The sequence below is a fragment of the Protobothrops mucrosquamatus genome, unplaced genomic scaffold (assembly GCF_001527695.2).
Source record: "Protobothrops mucrosquamatus isolate PMUCROS unplaced genomic scaffold, P.Mucros_1.0 scaffold4336, whole genome shotgun sequence".
Lineage (NCBI taxonomy): Eukaryota > Metazoa > Chordata > Lepidosauria > Squamata > Viperidae > Protobothrops > Protobothrops mucrosquamatus.
Genome location: NW_015390250.1, coordinates 68,842 through 87,925, shown reverse-complemented (window position 1 = coordinate 87,925; position 19,084 = coordinate 68,842). Strand labels below are relative to the sequence as shown.

The window sequence follows — 19,084 nt, the reverse complement described above, 5'->3', positions numbered from 1 at the left end:
TGGCAATGGACCTAGGTATTTGCAAGACCGCCTCCTACCAAACACCTCCCTTCGACCAGTCCGCTCCCACAGAGAGGGCCTCCTTAGGGTGCCGTCGGCCAGACAATGCCGGCTGGCGACCCCCAGGGGGAGAGCCTTCTCTGTGGCAGCTCCTGCCCTCTGGAATGACCTACCCCCGACCTACGTACAGTTGCGGACCTGCGCCTTTTTCGCCGAGCCCTGAAGGTCCATCTATTCCGTGCGGCCGGCCTGGCGTAGTTTGATTATGTTTCAGTGGGGGTTTTTGTATGGGTGTGTTTTTAGAACAGGCCTGTTATTTAATTCGATTTTAGAACATAAACTATTTATTTATTATCGTGGTTTTTAGTATCGCCTGTTCACCGCCCTGAGTCCCGTAAGGAAAATAGGGCGGTATATAAATTTAATAAATAAATAAATAAATAAATTTAGTGACCGTTCAAAGTTACAACAGCACAGGAAAAAGTGACTTATGACTGTTTTTCACTTACAACTCTTGCAAGGTCATGTGATCAAAATTCAGACGCCTGGCAACAATTCTCCATGTTTATGATGCTTGCAAGGTCCCAGAGTCATGTGATCACCTTTTGTGACCTGACAATGGGGAGGCAGAAGCCAAATTCACTTAACAAATGTGTCACTAATTTAACATCCACAGTGATTCACTTAACAACTGTGGCAGGAAAGTCGTAAAATAGGGCAACATTCACTTAATGTTTTGCTTAGCAAAAAAAAAATTGGGCTCTATTATGGTCATAAGGACTACCTGTATTATAGATGGCTCCCTATTTTTGCTTCTGGGGTCCTGGGTCTTTTGGTTTACTTAAGAAGCTTTCAAGGGCTTTATTGGCTTGTGAGCTACAAAAGTTGAACTGCACTGTTGGAAACACCATCTTGATTCCTGATTAAATTTTGTGGACACCCCTGTCACTGACTTTCTAAAGATCAGGAAATGTATATGTGTGGGGAGTGGGCCATTTGAATTTTCTGTTCCATCCACGAGCAGGATTTTGATCATATCATGTCCATTATTCTACATATTTTGACCTGCAGATGACCATAGGCGGGTAGAAAGAAACCAAGATAGTTCCAGGAATTTTATGTCACATACATTATAACCCTGATATTAATCCATGATTGTATCTACAAAACCTACACATCTTGAAGTAAAGCAAACAGCATGGGTCAACATATATTGAAGCTTAGCTCTTCTCCTGTGTTTCTTCAGCTTTTCTACTTGCACAGAAAACACTTCATAATGCAATACTATGATTTTTTATTTTAAATATATTTTTTCTTGTCCCTTTAAATTTTAGAGGGAAAAAGTGGTACGTGTATGTTTGCGTCTCTGCAAGGTGCGTGGGGAGGGGGGAATGGTGAGGAGAAAGCCAGAAAGGCTGATGGAAGTCTGGAATTGCATTTCCCAGCAGCTTAAGTGAAGCTGATGTATTTGTGTGGTCAAACCTCACTGCACTGTGTGTCTCCCTTCCTTAGAAATTCTCTATGAAGACTTGCATTTTGTGGTCGTCTTCTTTGCCTTTCTCATTGCTGCGTCTGCTGTCCTGATCTGCTTGATGTGGTTATGCAATAAATATGTGCACTTTCTGCAAACAGAGAGGCAGCAACTCAGAGGTAATGCTCATTTGACACCATAGACTTACTTAACAGATTGGGGAAGGAAAACCCCAAGTCTTCTTGCTGGATTTTGTTGTGCTAGTTTCCCTTTCATATTTTTTCACCTTTGGAGGCTGTCTTTTAAATGTTTCTCTCTCTCTCTGTGTGTGTCTGTGCATGCATGTGCAGCATGCACATCATTATATCAGTGTTCAATCTGAACAAATCCTTGCAGTTTTCTTGGCAAAATTTCAGAAGCGGTTTGCCATTGTCGTCTTCTTAGGACTTAGAGAGAGTGCTGGTCAAGTCATTCAGCTGGCTTTATGCCTAAAATAGGATTAGAACTCGTATTATTCCAATAGCTAGACCAGGGGTAGGCAACCTTGGCTCTTTTATGACTCGTGGACTTCAACTCCCAGAATTCCTGAGCCAGCTGTGCTGGCTCAGGAATTCTGGGAGTTGAAGTCCACGAGTCATAAAAGAACCAAGGTTGCCTACCCCTGATCTAGGCTGGTGCCTTTAACCCCTGCATCAAAGTAGCTCTCTTAAAATATATTTATTCATTGTTTTGTTTTCGACAAGATAAAACAAATTGAGCAGTCAATCACTAGAAAAGGGGGGGGGGGAAACCCCTCCATTCCTTTCTTTCCTCTTTTCTTGGTTTCTAAACTTCGCATCTCTTTGCCCTGAAGTTATTTAAGATCGCTGACCTGGAAGAAACAATTTAGACCAGTGTTAACCAGTATCAGCAACTTTCAAGAATCTAGTTGGGGAATTCTGGGAGTTGAAGTCAACACATCTTAAAAGCTGCTGAAGTTGAGAAACACAAATTTAGACGAGTCCACCCTGCTCAAGGAGAAATCCTAATCGCATCATAGATAGCAAATGGAGACCTCTTTCTGTTCTGGATAATTGCTCCCACTGTCAAACTGCTTACATTGGAGACATTGCTGCTTTTCGTAAACCCAGTTACGTTTAGCTTGCAGAAGACAGAATTGTTGGAAGGTATGCTAGTATAGCAGTTTTTTTAATTATATGGAAGCTTGCCTTGTCCTCTTATTTACTTAAAAGGAAGGACTGATGGCTCAAAACCACAAGGCTAGATGTTAGGAAGAAGTTCCTGGATTACAGGAACTATTAGCTCCCAGAATGAGCTACCACATAAAGTGATGAGATCTCCTTCGCTGGAAGCCTTGAAATAGAAGCCAGATGATCATCGGTCAGAGATGGTGTAGTGTAGTGGATCCTACGCGATCTCTAAAGTCCCTCTGAACTCTGTAGTTCTATGAATTTAAATATATCATTCTGTATTCTGAACGCCCAGAAGAGTTTTTCAAACTATATTCCACAAAACCCTGGAGTTCTGAGGAAGGGAGGGAGGGATTGATTCACACAAACACAGCCAATTTTTAATCACTAGAGCTTTGCCTCTTGATCAAGAGTCCCATAGTTTTAACTAATAGAGTCCATGGCCTGATAAAGTTGAGACCCTTAGGCTACATGACACCTTTCTAGCATATTGAGTTAACCCCAATTGCTTGCATTCATATAATACTGAGCCAGTGGTGGCGAACCTATGGCAGGGGTGCCAGAGGTGGCACCCAGAGCCCTCTCTGTGGGCACACACGCCGTCGCCCCAGCCCCGCCACCCTGTGGCCCCCTCCTCACCAGCAGCCCCCCCCAAAGGAGAGTTGCCCTGGCCGCAGCCTGCGCAGAACAGCGCAGCCAAGGACATGCAGCCAGGCAGCAGGGACAAGACTCTGCCCTCGCGCCCCATCGCGTACAGATGATGCTGTGGGGCGCGAACAGAGGGCACGGCCGCCATGACACTACTGGGCCACCTGGGCAATCTGTGGTGGGTCGTGGAGGTGGTGGGTGGCCCTGCGGTCAGGAGAGGGGGCGGGGCAGAGGCGAGGCAGTTTTTGGGCATTCTGTCTCTAAAAGGTTCGCCATCACTGCCCTGAGCCAAAAGTTGAGGCAATCACATTTTAGCCTAAATTAAAGCACAAAAACAAAGGGTTTTGTTTCTCACCTTTCTTTCTGACGGGGTCTGCTCAATGGAGAGGCCAGATTTCCCATGTGGGAAACCTCTCAGCAGCTTGAAAAAGCCTCCATTTTTCCTCCTCTTTCATATTTCTTCTCTGTAGCCTTCTCTTAACAATAGAGCAGATTAGAGATTAGCCTTCATGTACTAAATGATGATATTGAGTGGTGTATTCCAGGTGATTAGATATATGTGAGATTTACGTTTTGGGTGGAGAAGTGGATTTAATTTCTGAGTTGGCTTCCACATTTTTTTTAAAAAATCACTTGTAAAGGCAGAAATTGAAGGCCAGATCCTAACTGGAAAAGAATAAGAGTTGGAATTAATCAATACAGATGTCAAGGCTGCTAACATCCGATGTTCTTGCTTGACAATATATGAAGAAGCAGACATTCTCTAGTTAACCTGTGTATTACTTCTAGAGTTAAAGGTAGATAGTGTGGGAAGGGAGGGGGAAAGAATGTACTTGGGGAATAGTTAGCCATAACAATATTTCAGTACAGTATTATCCAAGGTTAGTTGTAACCAGAGGAGATACAGGAGGGAAAGTTCACACTTCAAACTAATTGGAGAACGTGATTGATGACTGTTAAATGAAGGAGTGAGTTATGCTTTGTTACGGGTGATTGAGGGGAGGAGAATTCAGTTTTTGGCTTCATTATGTACGTGCTATGTAGCAGTAAAAGGATTCTTTAAGGTAAACAATGCCTCAAAGTTCTTTGAAAAGCTTCTTCTTTCAGAACCATGACAACAGATTTGGAAAGGGGTACAATCCAGCCAGTCTGTCAATTCTAGTTCTCCGCTCACTAATTGTCCATGCTTCTCAAGAGGTTGGGTATACAATCAATCCAACTACTATAGGTCTTTATTTCTGACTGCTTCCTTGCTGCCTGATCCAGTCTTAATCAACTGTGTCCTTCCTTTCATTTACAGTAAGCGAAACTGAAGAGACAGAGCTTCAAACAATGGGGTGTTAGCTGTACAATACTGTAACATAGACACAAATCAGTTTTCTACCTCAAGAAGAAGCAAAGCATGAAAAACACGATTGGTAAACAAAAGACCGAGCATATCCATTTTGTCAAACACAGTTTTCTGAAGCAGAAAAGGCACCAGGTCCGTGAAGGTGATACACAGAAGGTTTGAGAAATGCTGTCCTTTCCACATCATAATTTATAATGGACTCATTTCAAAAAAAAGACTTGCAGTTCCTACAGGTCTGCCTAGGCAACCTCGGCTCTTTTATGACTCATGGACTTCAACTCCCAGAATTCCTGAGTCAGCATAGCTGACTCAGGAATTCTGGGAGTTGAAGTCCATGAGTCATAAAAGAGCCAAGTTGCCTACCCCTGGCCTACACGTTCACAAGACATCGAATTTTCTCTGATAACATCAAGATGCTACGATTCAGCAGAACATGTCAGAAGAAGGGTACAAAAGCCTTGAATCCATACAACACTTTTTTTTTTTTAAATGACCCTATAATCCCTTACAGCGGGATGGAGTCAGGATGACTGAACGCAGCTCAAGCGTTTACCGGCCAGATGCCCTTCCTGACGCCTACCTGGAGTTTGCAGCAGACAATAATTCATTGCGCAGAGAGAGAGAAAAATATCCGTTGTGACCTAGGATCAAACACAGCCTTCTGATGGTTAGGTGAGAGCTCCACCTCTAGGCCACCACACCACCCAGTAGAAGACCACATTGCTTTTAGAAAAACTGCAATTCTTTATTAAATTATATTGAAAAACACATTATCCTGGTTTTAGGTCCCACCATCAAAAAGTTACTGATGGATTTAAAAACCCAACAGGTTATTATTATAATACGGAAATTTGTGGTATCGTTAACTTTCCAATATCTGATGAAGGCAACATTAAACATTCCATTTATTTTTGTATTTTTTTCTCATTGTTTCCTGCTACCAAGTTGTGGCAAGGCCTTCAGCCAAATGGATATTATCAATTTTTATTTCACCAGCACGTTAGTCCTGGATGGGCTGAACAAGTTGGTAAACCTTTTACACTCATTTTTAAGTGTAAAAATGAAGAAGAAGAAAAACGTACCCCAATCTGCAAGTGATTTTTCAGTAATGTCACCATTTCTGCTCTTGAGCAAGCCAAACCAAGAATAGCTATGGCAAAATGCTAGTTTGACCCAAATAAAATTCTGGATTCTTCTTGTGAATAGGATATTAGTCCATTTGTTCAAAAGATGTAACCAAGCAATTTAAACAGCTAAGACAAAACATACATGTAAACCTGCTATCCTTTGTACAAAGTTTCCAATAAAGTATTTAATAAAGTTTGAACTTCGGTAACGTGACTAATTATTTCAAAAGCTGTCACACAGTTTAACTGAATATTCAGAACTTGCAGGACTGACTGTATCCGGTATAGGCAATAAAAGATTGCAATCAAATATCACTGAAGAGAAATCCATGGAGTTATCAGAAACAGATTGCTTCCTGGAATGTATGTGCTGTTCTCACACTCACTTTGCTCATGCTGGTCTCAGAATCGCCTCCTTGGATTATCCGCTAACCTAGGAGCATGGAGTCAGGGCGGCCATGAGGAGCTCCATTTTGTATACAAAGTTACGCCCTTCCATTTTGTTCCACTGGACTTCTTTGAAAGGGCCACGCAGGTAGTTCCATTTGTTGTCTTGCAACACGTCACTTTTAGGGAGATCTTTGCACTGGCACCGTGGGAACTGCACCATGATTTTGCTGCCACTTTCTGGACCGTTACGTACTGCACGAGAAAGGGAAACCACACTGTAACTGCTTTTAGACCGTTCTTTCAACCAAATCCTCTCTTAAAAGTTTTCATTTTAGAATTGTTTACTATTGGGGGGTTTTTTGTTTGTTTTTTTACTATTCTTTTACAAACTGTTCTGGATTCCTCTGGAAAGAACACTAAGTGTAGAAAATAATCTGCGCTATACTATAGGCCAGGGGTAGGCAACCTCGGCTCTTTTATGACTCGTGGACTTCATCTCCCAGAATTCCTGAGTCAGCTATGCTGAGGGGAAAGGGAGAGGTTTCCAAGCTGAGCCATCTGGCTCAGGAATTCTGGGAGTTGAAGTCCACGAGTCATAAAAGAGCTGAGGTTGCCTACCCCTGCTATAGGCAGTTCTTGACTTACAACCATTCATTTAGCAAATGTTCAAAATTACAACAGCAATGAACAAAGTAATTTATGACCGGTGCCATACTTTTCAACCATCACAGCATCCCTATTTCATGTGATCAAAATTCAGGTGCTTGGCAGATGGCATGCATTTGTGATGACTGCCATGTCCTGGGGCCATGTGATCATTTGTGACCTTCCCAACTAGCTTCCAATTAAGTATAATCAATGGAGGAAGATGGATCTGCTTATAGACCGTGTGATCCACTTAACAACTGCAGTGATTCACTGCTTGCACAGTAATTAAATCTGTAAATAAAAATTAAGACTACTGTACCTAACCTAAAAGCTTTTCTATAAACCCTACAATTACAGAATATACAGTCGTGCATTTACTATTTTAGGGAATAACATTCCATTCTATTTAAGTGATGCACAGGAAGAAGTGTAATTCTCCATGAATTAAATTACCAATACCTGAAACAGCGTAATCTCCATTAGGCGATGCTATCGTTATGGCAGAGGCATTGCCAATGCTTTCTACTGGGCCCAGCCCCACATGGTTACTGAAACTGAGCACGTGCCAACCCATAACCTTTGCCAGCTGCTGAACTGCAAGAATCTGATGTTGTGACATCTGGAATTATTTTAAAAAAAGAAAAAAAAGTTTTAGCTGTTTTATTTTTTTTAGCTTCTGTTACATTCTCTCAAAATACCAATCACTTACTTTATGAGCTATGCTAACATAATTCTTGGTAGTTTAGTTAACCTCTTTAACTGTTGGCATTTTAATTAATCTCCTTTACAATAATAATGGAATGAAGACTTTGCTATCTTAGTAAGTCAGTTCTAGTAAAAAAAAACAAAAAACGGGTCCACGCAAACAAGGGGGAAATTTTTTTCGCTTTTTACCTGAGAAAGAAGAAAATCTTGTAATTCTTGCTCTTGATGGGACAGTGTGATCACTCTTCCATCTCTGTGTACTACTCTGATCTGTTCAATGCTAATATTCAATTGCAGTTGAATAGACCTTTGAAAAATCACAAGATATCATTACAAGTGTTGTATTACAGAGTGCTAAAGTCAAAACAAATTACCTTGCTCTGTAATAAAAAGTGTTCCTTTAAGCATAATTATCTTTAAATCAAAGTGAAATTAAGTCAAACATAGTCAAACGCTAATACAGTGGGATAAAAATTTCCATGTGAGCAGCATTCATTTGCTAGCTAGTATTGCAAATTGTTTTCGTCTCCATAATAAAAGCAATTTGCAATACTAGCTAGCAAATGAATGCTTCTCACATGGGAATTTTTATCCCACCGTATTAGTGTCAATGCATTATTGAGAGCCTTACTGCTATGTAAAAGCATAGAGAAATAAAGAATAATAAAAACGCAAGAGTGACCAAGCACACAGCTCAGGCATAAACGTGACGTAAAAACAAGAAATGCTAGCTAGCTAGTAGGCAAAACCCTGATGGAATAAAACTGCTTTTCCCAAACAGTCACTTCTGCTTTATGAGACAAGATATCCCACAATGGACTGCAATCACTGCCACTTGCTATCATCAGCTGAATTTCCACTATAATAATAATAATAATAATAATAATAATAATAATAATAATAATAATAATAATAATAATAATAATAATAAAAAAAAAAAAGTTGGAAGGGACCTTGGAGGTCATCAAGTCCAACCCCCTGCTCAGGCAGGTAACCCTATACCATTTCGGACAAATGGCTGTCCAGTCTCTTCTTAAAAACTTCCAGTCTTGGAGCATTCACAGCTTCTGGAGGCAGGTTGTTCCACTGGTTAATTGTTCTAACTATCAGGAAGTTTCTCCTTAGTTCTAGGTTGCTTCTCTCCTTGATCAGTTTCCATCCGTTGCTTCTTGTCCTGCCTTCAGGTGCCTTGGAAAATAGCTTCATTCCCTCTTCTTTGTGGCAGCCCCTGAGATATTGGAACTCTGCTATCATGTCCCCCCTCGTCCTTCTCTTCATTAAACTAGACATACCCAATTCCAGCAACCATTCCTTATATGTTTTAGCCTCCAGTCCCCTAATCATCTTTGTTGCTCTTCTCTGTACTCTTTCTAGAGTTTCAACATCTTTTTTACATCTTTTTTAAACTAGCTCAGGAAGCTGTGAAATGAGCTGGTCCCAGTTGGGGTGGAATCTGGATAGTCACATTTCCAGATTCCACCCCAACTGAGAAACTATAAGAATGTCCAACACAGGTAGTCCTCGACTTACAACTGGTTGCTTAATGACGGTTCAAAGTTACGACAGATCTACCTTGGGGCTAGTTACAGCCTAGTTCCGAAGCTCTTAATAGTTGGGCCTCCTCCACAGTTATGGGACCGAACTTGACGACATAGCTGCATTTACTGCCGTTTGCAACAACAAGATGGTCACATGACTGTTTTACGATGGTTTTCCAAAACCCCCAGCGCTCACTTCTGGTTTTAGGCTAAACCACACCAATAGAGAACCACTGGCTCCCTTAATAACTGTTGTGAAAAATGTTGTAAAAATCAGGACTGGTCACATGACAGATCTGTTTTACAATTGCCACAACATACAACTGCAATGGGCAGGCTCCGTTAAGGCCATCGTGTCGAAGATTACCTGTGATTTTTCTGCTAAAAGAAGGCAAGGCATAAATGTGGTCCCTGTTTTTACGCTTACTTGCATATCTGCTCATAACCCTGGGATGTGATGAGAACCTTGACGCTCGACTCGTACACGTCGTTGATGTTGGACCAGTGGGCTTGGATCTGGGGATCCTCGATTCTGCTGGCAAGACTGTCAATTGTTCGAGCGGTTCTAAAATGATATAAAATCCCATCGTAGAGTTGTAGTTCAGAACAAGGCTGGGGAATTCTGGGAGTTGAAGTCCACGCCGCTTCAAATGGCCAAGGTTGAGAAACTGATTTAGAAGCATCCTGCAAGGCCATCAAAACTGCCATTCCTTTATACTAAGTGCATTTGCTTCCTAATTGATGTTAGGACGTTGTACCTTTGAATGCTAAATACTTCATGGCATTCGCTAGCTTTGGCATGTATACATATAGTCCTTGACTTACAACCATTCATTTTATGACCATTTGAAGTTACAACGGCATTAAAAAAAAGTGATATATGACCGGTTTTCACACCTACGGCCATGGCACCCTCCCCAGGGTCACGTGATCAAAATTTGGTCACTTGGCAACTGGCATGTATTTGTGACAGCTGCATTGTCCTGGGGTCACGTGACCACCGTTTGTAACCTTCCCAACAAGCAGATTCAAGGGGGGGGGGGGAAGCACGTTTTGCTGAATGACCACGATTCACTTAACAACCACCATTTTTCAACCTTCCCAGCCAGCTTCTGACAAGCAAAGTCAATGGTTCACTTAAGAACAGCAGAGTTTTTGCTTAACAACTGTGGCAAAAAGGTCATAAAATGGGGTGAAAAGAACTGCCTTGCTGAGCAACCGAAATTTTGGATTCCATTATGGTTGTTAAGTTGAGGACTACCTTTCAACAATAAAGGAATACAAGAAATGGGCACTGATTCGACTACGTAGGAAAGAGCAGATCGCTATTAGTTACAAGGGAACACGCCGCACGTAGGTGGCTACTTACGCGCGTCTCAGAAAGATGTGCTTTGCCTGCTTGATGATCTTCTCCAGCAGCCCCTCGCTGGGCTGCAAGGAGCTGATTTCATTCTTATCAAAAGCCTGAGGTCCTGCCAGTCTCATTCTTTTGTGGCCGAAAGGCGCACTCGCCGGATGAGGCATCATGTTGCTGCTCAGGGTCTGCTTGTGAAACTGGGAGGAAAAAGACACGTTGTGAGTTTTGTCCCATTTTACGAACTTTCTTGTCGCCATCAAAGAGTTACAGCAGCTTTCTCTCGATGACCCACAGGTTTTACTTAATGACTGCCACAATAAACGTCATCAAAATTGGGCCTAGTCAAGGGGATGCCTTGACTTACTGTTGTCATGATTTACGATGGAAATTCCAGGTTCCGTTGCGGTCATAAATCGAGGACTCCCTGTACGTGCAAAATATTTCATGTGTCAACGCTGTTAATGTGGGATATTATTGCTTTGACAAGATATACAGAACTGTCTGGTATTTTTAGAGTTAATTCAGATGACAGAGAAAGGGAGGAGATTGATAAGGAAAGCAAGTGAATCTTTGCCCTCCGGGCTAATTGGAAGATGTGACTTATGACTGCAAAATAAGGGAGGGGTTTAGCAAGAAAAGTTAGACGCAAGCAAGAGAAATTCAGATTCTGGCACCCATTCAATATGTGCCGATAATGTGTCCATGATTACAGACTTTTTCAGAATAAATATGCCTGGAATTTCCTTGAAGTGTTCCATTAGTCCAGCGGTTCTCAACCTATGGGTCGCGACCCCATTTGGGGTCGATCGACCATTTCACAGGGGTCGCCAAGCAAGGCTGTCCGCCATTTTTTTCCCCTTTTCCGGCGGGTGCCTTACCTCCCTTGGGCTGGGCCAGCTGGTGGTCGGCCTGCTCCGTCTCTGCCGCTTGCCAGCTACGCCTCGGCCGGTGCAGGGGGCGGAACCACAGATGCGCGGCGCTCCCGGACAGGGAAAGTCCTCGACTTACGACCGGTTGGGTAATCCTCGACTTACGACCGGTTTAGTCCTCGACTTACGACCAGTTTAGTCCTCGATTTAAGACCGGTTTAGTCCTCGACTTAAGACCGGTTGGGGGTCGCAGCATAAAAAGGTTGAGAACCACTGCTCTATGTGGTTCTTTGTCCCCACATAATGGAACGTTCTGCACTGCAAATACCCCGGGCTGCTCTCAGGACCAGCAACTTTGGCTTCTCCCCAACGTTGGTTCTCTGGGCTGCTCAATTGCTCTCACTGTCCTCGGATCACCGCCGAGGACTTGACTAAACACTCAGCTATGTCGATGTTCTTCAACTCCCCATTTTAAAATCTGCCACTCTACTTCTGGGTCTCTTTTGGGATCTTCCTATGTTCATTATGCACTCGGTTGTAGTCAAGCTCTTTTTAAAGGGCCAGCTCATAATGCCTTCCATGGTGGGGTCCTTAAAGAGACAGATAGGCCTAAGGTGCAGCCACACATATCCATCTTTCCACGTCCAATCTCATAGCTGAGATAAACACAGGCTGCTTGTAAGTCATGCCGTGTTCAGCATCTGCAAGAGGTTCCATTTTGGGGAATGTGTTGAACACGAAACTTTTATACTCCTAAAAGCCTCACAACATTCAGTGAAAAAGGGAGAATCTGAAGCCAAACTCGGCTGTAGTAAAGTTCTTTACCTCTCTGATCAGTTGGTGCAGATTATGCTCCAGAACGTAAAGATGATCCTCTGGACCCTGTTTCTCAGAAGTAGATTTCTGGGATTTCTTGTCTTCTGAGGAGTGACACAAGGAAATGCAGAGCTGCAATCCTACAAAATGAAATGCAAAAATGTGTACGCATGTCTGTGAACTGCATCTTGGAGTGTTATTACATTCTGGTTGTCTATAAGAAATAACTGATTTCTTAAATATTAGGGTGTACGTAGGTAGGTAGGTAGGTAGGTAGGTAGGTAGGTAGGTAGGAAGGAAGGAAGGAAGGAAGGAAGGAAGGAAGGAAGGAAGAAAGGAAGGAAGGAAGGAAGGAAGGAAGGAAGGAAGGAAGGAAGGAAGGAAGGAAGGAAGGAAGGAAGGAAGGAAGGATCAATAGTTTGGTTAAGTTCAGTCCATGTCATGTATCTGAGTCATCCCTGTCTACATGGATAGAAACAGTAATGTTGAGGAGCCAGAATAATGGACATAAATTTGAACCAAATAAAATGCTTCAAATGCATTTCAAATGGAATCCTGTCTATTCATTCAAACAAACAAGTGGATCAAATTCAGCTTTTTAATACTGTCTTAAATCTTACCTGGGAAGGGCTGGGAAATGATTTGGTTCTTCACAACAATGTGAGGGATTTGTGATTTGATTTGCACGGCTTCCCGAGAAAGCTGAGCAAATATTTCTTTACATAACAGAACGTTCTGTGCGGTCTCCAGTTTTGTTTGCCAGTGCAGAGCCCCTGAATAAGAGAATCGTTATTTACAAATCAGTAAAAAAATAGAAAATGAACTGCTCTGTTTATGCAAACGTGTATGCTTCTCTGAAATATAACAATTTACATTCTGAAACAATACCTGGCTTAGATTTCAAAATAGGTTTTTTAAACAGATTGACTATCCCAAGGTCCCCTATATCTGGTGCTTGTTTCTGAATAGATACCTAAATGTTAAAAAAAACAAACAATGTTAGATTCTGTTTTTTTCCCCTAGGCATTTTAATCAAATCAATGCATAAACAAATAATCTTGACAAACCTTAATATAGGCAGAACCTTCCAAATCACTTGGAATTTGAACAGCTAGAGGGCAGTAATCATCAGGAATCTTTTTATCCAGATCAATGTCTGTGTTTTTTATGACCTCAAATGTGCCATGATGAGGAAAGAGAGACCCTTTATAAACAAGAGAAGTTGCAACAGTGCTTTATATTTTACATTACAGAGATCTGAAATATCCCGTACATGTTTGCCCCTTTCCCTGTGTGCATAGACTGTAGACATAATAGGCGTGTTTTGTATACATATGTTGTATTTGGTATGTTTTAGGTATGTGTCATGTATGTGTTTCACTTTGAGAACGGGCAACTAAATTTCATTTTTTGACGTGTGCCATTGTGCCCAGTAAAAAAATGACAATAAAGGTTATCTTATCTTATCTTATCAAATACCACTTCAAAGAAAATTGTCTTGGATTAAAGCAACTCCATCTAATCTCTAAAGGGACAAGGAGTTATTAATCGAGCAAAACATACTGGTTCCTACTTTCTTCATCATTTATATTATGATAAAGCTGAATTTAAAAATATTTTTTTCATGGCACGCATCCACATTATCTCCATCAACAGTTACCCAATATCTATGATACGTACAGGCAGTTTTCCACTTAAAAACAGTTCATTTAGTGATCATTCAAAGTTACAGTGGCCCTGAAAAATGTGACCCATTTTTCACACTAATGACCACTGCAGGATCTCCATAGTCATGTGATCAAATTTCAGACGGTTGGCAACTGACTCATATTTATGACGGCTGCTGTTTCCCCAAGTCATGTGATCACCTTTTGTAACTGTGTGACAAGCCAAGTCATGGGGGAAGCCAGATACACTTAACAATCATGTTACTTATTTAACAACTGCAGCGATTCACTTAACAACTGGGGCAAAAAAGGTCATAAAATGGGGCAAAACTCACTTAGCATCTGTTGTCCTAGAAATTTTGGGCTTAATTGTGGCCAAGGTAAGTCAAGGACTAGCTGTATATATATAAATAATAACAGAGTTGGAAGGGACCTTGGAGGTCTTCTAGTCCAGCCCCCTGCTCAGGCAGGAAACCCTATATGTCACTTCAGACAAATGGTTGTCAAATAATGTCCAACTGATTGTCCAAATGGTTGTCTAGTAGTGTAAATAACAGTACAGAAGTTATGCCCTCCTGGCTTCACCTGCACTCTTGTAGCTCAAATCTCCAAGGATTTTATCTCCCACTTTCCTCAGCTTCCAATGCTGCCTCAACCTGAGCAATTCTGAGTTGAAATCTCTTTGCCGCTTATTTTCTTGGTTTTCAGCAACTGATTTAGTCAACCTTTCTGCTCCTTTCAGAAGAATCTGGGCTGCTCCAGCTAAGTACTTTTTCTTGGAGAGCAGCTGCAAAACCTGAGGATTCTAGAAATGAAGAAAAAACCAAAATCAATTTAAATGCAATCTTCTCTGTCAGATAATAGACGGAAAGGATATTTCTACATTTGCTCCCATCGTTAATGCGAGTGGCTGAAGTAATCTGACCTCATTTATTTAATACAGCAATATGAAATCAGATGCCTCCAGATGTTTATGACCATCACATGCAACCACCATGGATAATGGTTGTGGCATTTATTGTCCCCAGACACAAAAGCACAAAAATTATCCAACCCTGAATTAGGATATATTTAGAGTGAAGATCATCGTTTATTGATATCATAATAATTATAGTACAGTTGTACTATTTAAATGTATATGCTACCTGAGTCCCGATGGCTCTGGGTGACTACAGATAAAAAGTATTAAAACCAGGACCCACCCCTTCAATAAACAATAATGAATATGGGAAATGTGACAAAAAAAGTGGACAGAAACCAACCAAATAAATCTACATAGGCTTCATCCACCCTTGCCAAAGCCCTGGGCAAACTCTTTACAAGCCAAGATAAGAAACTTGGAACAAATATTTGAACAGAATAAAGAGAAATTATGCCTAATACCTGCTTTTGGGAAAGTGATTCTTGTACAACTGGGTCTAGAGTCATAAACTTTTTATCTTTGACTATGCTGAGGACGTCGTAAAGCACACACATCTCTGTCAAAGCACTCCTTATGTTATTCCGTACTGAATCCCAAGGCCACAGAGAAGGCTGAAATTTTATCAGGCCTGAAAAACATAAGCACAGGAGGAAAACAAGAGTAAACTACTATTGGAACTTTCTTAAATCAATCCTATCACAGGTGGTCCTCGATTTACAATAGTTCATTTAGTGACCAGTTGAAGTTACAACAACACTGTAAGAAGTGACTTGTGACTATTTTTCACACCACCACTGCAGCATTCCCATGATCACACGATCAAAATTTGGACGCTCGGCAACGACGTGTATTTATCACGGTTGCTGTGTCCAGGAGTCATGTGATCACCTTTTGTGACCTTCTGACACACAAAATCAATGGGGAAGCCAGATTCACTTAACAAACTGTGTTACAAATTTAATAGCTTCAGTGATTCACTATAGCAGACATGTCAAACTCGTGACGTCGTGCGACGTATTGGAGCTTTTTCCCCATTGCTGGCAACAGGGTGGGCGTGGTTTCCTTGTGGTGCGTCCGGTCCGTGGGCCGGCAATTTGACACCCCTGCACTATAGCAAGGAAGGTTGAAAAATGGGACAAAAGCCACTTAACATCTGTCTCACTTAGCAAAAGAAATGTTGGGCTCACTTGTGGTTCTAAATTGAGGATTATCTGTATAACTTTGTAGTATGAAAAGCTCTGGAATTGCTATCCCTTCTTTGCTTCTCAAAGGCAAAGGTGATTAAAAAACAATCCAACAGCAAACCCAAAGAGAATTCCTTAAAAAGATTGTCCTTTCCTTTTATACTGGCAATGGGGGCGCTGTTGGAAGACCTGAAGGACCAGGTTAGGGACAGATCATCACGGAGAAAATGTATGTGGCCACCAAGAGTCGACACTGACTTAACTACACACACAGTCAAGGATATTCATGCAGATCACACATACGAACAATGGGACTCAATACACCTGGATTATACAAAAGTGGAATGGACAGAGATACAGAACGGATGCCCCAGAATGTGTTAATGCCGTGTTTTTCTGCACCGTGGAAAAGGTTGCACTAAATGATCTTTGTAACTCCTTTGAACTCCATTTTGTACTCCCTTGGACAGTATGAGTGTTGACCCGGACTTAGGGGACAGTGAATACGTGCAGATGGCCCCACTCTCTCTGGCCACTTGCAGACCCATGATTGCGAGGTCATGAAAGGACAGCAAAGGAAACACCCAATATTCTAATCCACCCGGGAACATGTGGTGCCTTGGGGGAACACCCAAACCACCCAAAAGGAAACATATTAGCTACTTCTGCTTTCTTCCTTCTTATCTACAGTGTGCCAGCCTTAAAGGGTGAAATCTCTATCTTATGTGTGTCAACTTTGCTGGATGAATTGCTTATGTAATCAAAGTGGGTATAAAAATAAGGCTTTTTTGATATTTGGAGCTTTTCTCTTTCTNTGAATAAACACGTAACTCTTGAAGGCAACTTCTGGTTTCCTGTATTTTTTATCAAGCAAAACCTCAGAACTTGCATATCATCAGGCAATGGTTGCAAATATTTTAATTCAATGGTCTTATTTGTGAATAAATTTAGGATTGCACTGTATTAACAACCATGTTATCCAGCAACATGCACACACACACACACACACACACAGAGGTCCATCTCCTAATCACCCAGGCAGAATCCCAGCTCCTCCAAAAAGACTCCCTTGGGGCAGCTCTAAAAGTCAACCTAGGCCGTCCATCCTCAGATCAGGATTAAAGCAACTGTACTTAAACCTACCTAAAACGGTTCTCTTTAGGTAGTGGGTAAAATGTGGTGTTTTGGGGGGGGCTCCTATCCCCACCCTCACCTCCAAAGTTGGTGGTGTTGCTTTAGGCTGCATAGCCTTCCTTTTGTATTTTGCTCTGTGTTCACTTTGTAAAACCGCCCAGAGTCATCTGGGAGCTGAGTGACAAAAAAAAAAATATCTGAAAACTAAACGAAATTGAGGCAGGCATGATAACAGTGTTCCAGTATTTGAGGGGCTGCCACAAGGAAGAGGGGGTCACGTTATTCTCCAAAGCACCTGAGGGCAGGACAAGAAGCAACGGATGGAAACTAATCAAGGAGAGAAGCAATCTGGAACTAAGGAGGAATTTCCTATCATCGAGAACCATTAACTAGTGGAAGAGCTGGCCTTCAGAAGTGGTAGGTGCTTCATCACTGGAGGCTTTTAAGAAGAAACTGGATAGCCACTTGTCTGAAATGGTATAGGGTCTCCTGCTTGAACGGGGTTGGACTAGAAGACCTCCGAGGTCCCTTCCAACTGTTATTCTGATTGGAGGTCAGCAGCTGTGCTTGTGTAAGTTAACGTGCATAAGCATGAAGGATGATACTTGATCCTATGGATCCTGACAGGGGAGGGGGGGAAATAAAGGGTCACCGAGTAAACAGGGTGGATCATCACACCTGTGGCTTATCAGGAAGAAAGGGCTGAAGCAGTGGGAAAGGTCCTATCACAATTCAATATGCTAGGGCAGGCATCTGAAGCATCTTCAAAGATAAGGTCCAATTGTTTTTATTTACTTAATGTATTGATTTATAGAGCTGCTCACAATCTCACAATTGTGACTTTGGCTGGCAAGTATGGGAGTGAAAACCAACAAAAGAAAAACAATGAATAGAAATGACAACATTGACATTGGGGGATAATTAAGGAGAAACTTCCTGACAGTGAGGACAATCAACCAGTGGAACCGCTTGCCTCCAGAAATCGTGGGCGCTCCATCACTGGAGATTTTAAAGAAGAGACTAGACAAGTCACTTGTCTGGAATGATGTAGGTTCTCCTTCTTGAACAGGGGGCTGGACTAGAAGACCTCCAAGGTCCCTTCCAGCTCTAGTCTATTCATTGGAACATCTGCTTTCAAGCCAGGACGGCCTCGCTGAGAGTCTCCATGCAATGTTCTTGGGGAGTTATGGTGGGTTTCCCCTCCCCCCCCAATCTCTCAGCCTTGGGATCTCCTGGTGGTCTCCCATCCAAGTATTGACCGGATTTCAACCCTGCTGAGCTTCCTTGCTGAGGGGGCCTCTTTCCATCCCCTTCGGGAAGGCTTTCTTGCTTCTCTCCCCGCTCCCCTCACCTTCTTCCTCCTCCTCCTCCTCCCCGCCGGGCCATTCGCGACTCTCGCCGGCCGGTGCGGGCTCGTCCTCTTCGGAACCGGAGCTGCCTTGGCTGAAATCGATGCGCTGCGCCAGGCGGGCCAGGTTCTGCGACATGGACAGCGGCTGCAGGTACGTCTCACTCCCGTCGAGGCCCACCTCCTGCACATGCTTCTCGCAGGCCGACTCGATGCTGATCCGCACCGCCTGAAGCCCCGACATCTTTCCCCCCCCTCGGCGGCTCGCAGCACCCCCTAACACCCACCCCGGCTGGAGCATGCGCAAAAGAAACTACAGGGGCCGCAGTGGGACAAGCAGAAAACCGCGATTCCGAGGGAGCGCACCGGCGGCCCCTAGCGGTCAGCAGGAGAAGGCGGAGATGCTCGGAGTTCCGCGGGCAGGAGGCGGAGTGCGCGCGCGGAATAACACACAAGTAGTCCTCGGTTTACCATGGGGACGCCACAACGGTCATTAGCGTGAAAACGGTCATAAGTCCCATTTTTTTCAGTGCCGTCGAAACTAAATGTTCATTCAGTGACCATTCGAAGTGACAATGGCACTGAAAAAGGGGACTTATAACCATTTTTCACACCCACCACCATTGTGGCATCCCCATGGTCACGTGATCAAAACTCAGATGCTTGACATCTGACTCATATTTACGACCGTTGCAGTCATGTGATGGGGTCATGTGATC

The 19,084-nt window shown here is 42.7% G+C and overlaps 2 protein-coding genes across 2 annotated transcripts in view; one reads left to right on the top strand and one right to left on the bottom strand.

The window, feature by feature from the left end:
- The window catches only part of LOC107298853 (V-set and transmembrane domain-containing protein 5), a 14,960-nt gene extending 10,212 nt beyond the window's left edge, over window positions 1-4,748 (top strand). Inside the window, 2 exon segments of the mRNA XM_029286629.1 lie at window positions 1,513-1,650; window positions 4,610-4,748. Of these exon segments, the coding sequence (XP_029142462.1) occupies window positions 1,513-1,650; window positions 4,610-4,653 (182 nt within the window). The 3' untranslated portion in view covers window positions 4,654-4,748.
- A 400-nt stretch (window positions 4,749-5,148) lies between these two features.
- MED17 (mediator complex subunit 17) lies at window positions 5,149-18,609 on the bottom strand. The gene is made up of 12 exons (XM_015828220.1): window positions 18,369-18,609; window positions 15,161-15,327; window positions 14,363-14,582; window positions 13,178-13,314; window positions 12,999-13,083; window positions 12,731-12,883; window positions 12,120-12,250; window positions 10,438-10,622; window positions 9,496-9,633; window positions 7,720-7,837; window positions 7,285-7,444; window positions 5,149-6,429 (listed from the first exon to the last, which is right to left on the bottom strand). The coding sequence occupies exons 1-12, from the start codon at window positions 18,607-18,609 to the stop codon at window positions 6,221-6,223; spliced, it is 1,944 nt and encodes a 647-aa protein (XP_015683706.1). The 3' UTR covers window positions 5,149-6,220.
- Window positions 18,610-19,084: the final 475 nt, after the last annotated feature.